The following is a 5,363-nucleotide window of genomic DNA, read 5'->3' on the forward strand; positions in this document are numbered from 1 at the left end:
AGGATAACACACAGCAGGACTGGGAAGGACCACCAGGGTCACTGAGCCCAGCCCCCTGAGGACTGGAGTCTTCATCACCACGTCACCTTCAAGCCAACCTTCAAAAAGCTCATACATCAGAAAAAAATAAACCAAACCAAACCAAGAAAGGTGTCCCTCCTCCCAAGCAGAGGTTCAATTTGCAATCTCTCCAAAAAGGCTTGTTGCCAACACACCAAATATTTACACTTAACACCAGTATGAATTGCAACATATGCATAACAAGGAATGTTCAGTTTCCTAAATTCATCAACTTAAAACAAAAAAAAACCAAACCAACCCAAATCTCCACTTCCCCCTCCTCATCATTTACAGGTCTATGCCCTTGGGATTACGGTTTGCTCCTCTCCCAGCCTTGCTGGCTGGGGAGACTACATGAAATCCTGACATACAGCAGCAACTGGAGTTAAAACAGAAATTATTTGGGCACATCATTGGAGTCAAGCAGCAGGGAACCACGTCCCGACCATCACGGTGCCTGTCGAGGTGACAGCAAACGTGCTGGGCTACAGTTTTTTTTGTGTCTGAAGAATGAAAATCACAACGGTTTTAACACCTCTGCCTGGAGGGGAACAGTGCTGTGAAAACCCCTCAGCCACAGCCCAAACGATGGTTAAATACTCTGGGAAATAGGAAGGAGAAAAATCAGCACACAGCACCTTTGGGATGGTGGGTTCTGGGGATACCAGACTCAGATGGGGGCCAAGCCATCCTCGGGTTGATTCCTCCTCGGGTATAGAACGTTTCAGTGTAATGCCCAACATTTAACTCCTTATTTCCTTTGTTCATCTTCTGAAACTTGCGCTAATTAAATAATGAGCTAGTATCAAAAAAGTGCTAAATCACAATCGAATATACTTTCAAAAGCCCCCCTCCCCCCCAGCCTTTCAGGGCCGTAACTGCATTTAACACCAAGACAGGGGAGGCTGGAGAAGGGAGTCCCCTCCACGGATCCAGTGCGTCAATGGGAAGAAATTGTGTCCTTGCCATGGAAACGTCAAGTATTGCAACGCCACAGGTCCCTGGAGGGCAGCGAGCTCTGTACCATCCACGACACGGCCACAACCACTCGGGGCTGAAAGATCCTTTGCAGACTCTTTTCCTTAGTTCCATTTGCTACCAAAGCTGGAGTAGCTTTGAAAAGAAAGGCTGCAGGCTTACCCTGCAAGGCTTCTCACACGGGAGGAAGTGATTTCCAAGAATTTGGCATTCTCTGCTGTTCACCCAGACCCGAAGCAGATTTAAGTACCGTTAGAGATGCTCACACCACTCCCACTAAGACTTTCTGTTGTACTCTTTGCCAGACTGCGTGGATTCTCGGTAAATAAGGATATATATTTTTGTTCCTCACCAAAAAACTGCAGTGCTACATTTAAACCGTGAGCTGGATGTGCTCTGTATCATTCTGCACGTTAAAAAAAACATAAAACAAACCAGAAACGGGTCGAAAGATGTTTTGTCTCAAACTAAAAAAGGTCTCATCGCTCTCAGAAGTCCCAGCTTTCCTTTGCTAGAGCTGGAGAGAGCTGCTTTTCTCAGCTGGTGGCCGGGATCCCTGTCCCCCCTCTGCTTTGGGAGCCCTCACTGAGCAGCCACGCACCCACTCGAGGCAGCCACCAGTGCCAGATGGAGATGATCTTCATGTCAGCAGGCCACTGCTTCTTAGGTCTCTGCCCCGTTACTACATTTCCGTGGTGGGAGACAGCTGCCTGGAGATCAGCTTTTCAGAGGCAAACAGAAAGGGAGATAATGGAGTGAATGGTTTCCCAGTCACACAGACCGAGTGCTGGGAAGGACGAGGCGAGCGGCCGGGAGCTGAGACACAGCCACGACTCTGCCAGGGCTGCCTGGCATCCCAGCTGGGTTTGGATGGTCACCCTTGGAAAGGCACATGCTCTAGTGACCCGGCTGGGGAGGTGCTCAGGAACCTGCCCTTCCCTGCTGAGATCAGGGGGAGACCCAAGAGCTCCGACCCCCGGAGTCAGGCGTGCGTGTGGGCGGCTGCCCGACGAGCCCTTACGCCCAGGAACGGCACCGCCGCCCCTGCCACGAGTCCAGGTTCTCTTTGAAGGACGTAGAAACCCTCAGGGGACTCCTACAGAAACCCAAAGCCACCCTCTGGGAGCACCTTGTGCACAGCGAGACTGTGCTGTGAACCCTTCCCCTGGCAGGATGGTACCACAGCACCTGGGCAACCGCACCACAACCTCTGCTGCGGGGGCTCCAGGCAGAGGAGTGCTGGTTCTGTGGCAGATGGAATACATGTTCCTAGGCTGAGCTTTCCCTTTGTGCTCCTTTTTGCTCTAAGACAATCCTTCCTGCTCCTCTCACTTGGGTTCCTACAGCCTGGCCCTTTGTTTGAAGTCAGTTTGCTGCTCAGTGCCGTTAAGCCAGAGAGGACTTGGGAGATCAAACTCATTCCTGAGAAAGAGCTAAATAAAGATTTTGAAACATCAGATTTCACTGCAAGCCTGGGGAAACAAGCTTTGAGGATTTGAGCCTGAAGAAGAGGAGGTTTAGGGGAGACTGCAGCACCCTCTACAACCACCTGAAAGGAGGTAGTGAGGTGGGGGTCAGTCTCTTCTCCCAAGTAACAAGTGATAGGACAAGAGGAAAAAGCCTCAAGCTGCACCAGGAGAGGTTGAGGTTGGATATTAGGAAAAATTTCTTCACCAAAAAGATTGTCAAGCCCTGGCCTGGGCTGCCCAGGGAGGTGGCAGAGTCCCTGTCCCTGGAGGTATTTAAAAGACGTGTAGATGAGGTGCTGAGAGACACGGTTTAGTGGGGGACTTGGTAATGCTGGGTTAATGGTTGGACTCAGTGATCTTAAAGGTCTTTTCCAACCAAAATGATTCTAAGGTAACTGCTCTAAAGCCCCAGCAAACTCAGGCAGGCTGCTTCTACCCCTAAATACCAGTTGCAAATAAGCCAGGGCTGCTCTCTGCCCTCTCCCCACTAGTGCCAACTAGGAAAGGAGATTTGGGGTAAATGCTAAAAGCTATTTAGGAAATGGAGATTTACAGGGGGTCTGAGCACATCCTCTTCCCATCTAGGTCCAAGCTGTCCACCCAGCCACGGCACACAGCGGTGAGCGGGGAGCTGCCACCCACCTTCCCTCACAGCTCTGACACAGACCTGGCACCAGCAGCTCTCCAAAACCGAGCTGTGAGGGGACTCTGCCCAGGGGCAAACCCCAGGGTGAGTTCAGACACTCCCAGCAGCCAGTTCTGTGCAGCCCAAGCACCACACGGCCGCAGCCCCTCTCCTGATCCCCCCCTCTGCTCAGCCTTCTGCCTGGGAATGCTGCGAGAGCCACTGCCTGGGAGGAGCTGCTCGGGGTCCAGGATGCAGCTTTGCTAGGAGGTGAAGTATTTCCTCTGTGGGGAGTGCAGGCTGAGCCTCGGAGGGTTGCTGCCACGGTGTGGAGCTCACAGCACCTTTCACTAAAGGGTCTTAAACCTGCTCTGCAAACGGAACGAGCCTCACCCCCTCCACGAGGTAGGTGAGTACGTCCCCATCCCGTACGTGGGGAAACTGAGGTAGAGAGAGGGGGAGCTGCTTGGACGCACAGCAAGTCAGGGAGAGGCAGCACCAGGGCAGGAGTCCTGCCTCCCGGCGCTGTTTGGTCATCGGATCCTCCTCCTCCTCAGTTTCATCTCAGGGAGCTTTGCAGGCGAAGGAGCCAGGGGTGGGAGCGTGGCCGGCTCTCGCTGGGGCTCTGCCGGGGTCCTGAGCCGCTGTACAGCATCCTGTATGTGCTCCGACCTGTGCCGAGTGCCCTGCAAATGATTCCCAGTCATATCCTGGAACTAAAACCTGCTTCTGCTGCAATGCTCAGAAATGGGGGTGTTTTCCCAGGGGAAAATCATGCGTGCTGGAGACGCAGCCAGAAAAGGCCGAGGTGCCCACTGCAGGGCCATGCCTCAGTGAAATCCTCGCTCTCACGGGTGGTAGGCGACAGATGTTTCAAGATCCCTACAGCCCTCGTTGTGCAATGGTTGGTAGGCTGAAAATAAGCTTTGGGATCGGCAGCAGACTGATTTCAATCACCTTTCAGCAGAAAATAGTGCCACTGCAGTGAGCCCACCCAATGCAGCAGAGCCCTGGCTGCTTCTTCAGGGCTCAAAGCAGCGTCCAGCAACTCTCTGACACTCTCCCTTCCCAACACGGGGCTAACAACATGTGCCTTTAAAAGCTTAACCTCTTCACAATCTACCAAGTGAGAACTACGCCCAGAGCTCGTGAGAAACTTGGTGAGTGTAAACAGAAGGACTTAACAGGGACAAAACCCTGCAAGGGACTGAAATGCATGCAACAAAAAGTGCACCTCCTCTCTGCGAGGGGACAGAGCTCACAGCGGGACGGTCACACCCAGCCCGAGCCCACACTCCCCTCGGAGCAGGTTTCCTGCTCCAGGCTTTGAGGGGAGAGCCTGTGGGCGAGGGTCCCTGTGAGGAAATGTAGTGAACGTGTGTTATTTGCAGACAGCATCACAGTGGTTAGTGTCGATTCGACCGGCAGGTAGGAAGAGGGGTGAGTTCACTGGAACAGTACGCAGCCGTGGCTCAGTCGGGAGGAAGAGGATGGAGGAGGAGGGAGTGCGTGCACCGCAGAGACAAGAGGTCTCCATCAGTCCAAGGATAAGGAGGTGAAATAGAAAAAAAAAGGCCTGGGGAGTGTCACGTGGCCCCAGGGATTCACAGTGCCAGAGCGAGGGGAAGGAGGTGAAAACGGCAGGCGGCCTCCTGGGTCCGCACCTCGGGCTCCCCGGCCTGCTCCCCTCTGCACCCCCCGCCTCACAGGTACCTAACACGTGTTACCCTTCTTTCCGAGCAAGGAGAATTCACAGTGTTCAGCAGTGATCGGGTACAAAAGCCATTTAAGTCTAGAGTCTCCTAAGTGCTGCTGCCTTTGACGTGGTGCCTACGCGGGGCTCAGCGCGAGCAGCTGGAGGAGGAGGGGGTTTAGAAGAGCAGAGAGATCAGATCGCGAAGGCACGGTTAGACTGGGCGGACACGGGGCGTTTGCTTTAGAAGATAGTGGTCTCATACTTAGTGCTGAGGGTCCGCTTGGAGTCCTGTTTGGGGTCCACGACCCAGGAGACGCTGGCGTGAGACTGGGAGTCTTGGTCCGCTTCGGGGGGCTCCAGCTGGAAGAGAAGGAGAGGAAAGGGGGTGTGAGGTCAGCCCTGCCTCCGGGACCCGAGGAGCACGGAGATGCCGCTGCTCTGCCTGACGCCCATCCCAACACCACACGTGTGCAGGGAGGAGGCTCTCACTGGGGAGGCCTCCGAGCTCTTCACAGCTAAAACACGTCCAGCCCCG

The 5,363-nt window shown here is 54.0% G+C and overlaps 1 protein-coding gene across 1 annotated transcript in view; it reads right to left on the reverse strand.

Annotated features, from left to right (window-relative positions):
• Positions 1–5,068: 5,068 nt before the first annotated feature.
• The window catches only part of LOC103776564 (ankyrin repeat and SAM domain-containing protein 1A-like), a gene marked incomplete at its 5' end in the record, with an annotated part of 7,732 nt that continues 7,437 nt past the window's right edge, over positions 5,069–5,363 (reverse strand). Inside the window, one exon of the mRNA XM_008944076.1 lies at positions 5,069–5,172. Coding sequence (XP_008942324.1) covers positions 5,069–5,172 — 104 coding nt within the window. The remainder of the gene's footprint in view (positions 5,173–5,363) is intronic.

This window comes from Merops nubicus, unplaced genomic scaffold (genome assembly GCF_000691845.1).
Source record: "Merops nubicus isolate BGI_N331 unplaced genomic scaffold, ASM69184v1 scaffold32697, whole genome shotgun sequence".
Lineage (NCBI taxonomy): Eukaryota > Metazoa > Chordata > Aves > Coraciiformes > Meropidae > Merops > Merops nubicus.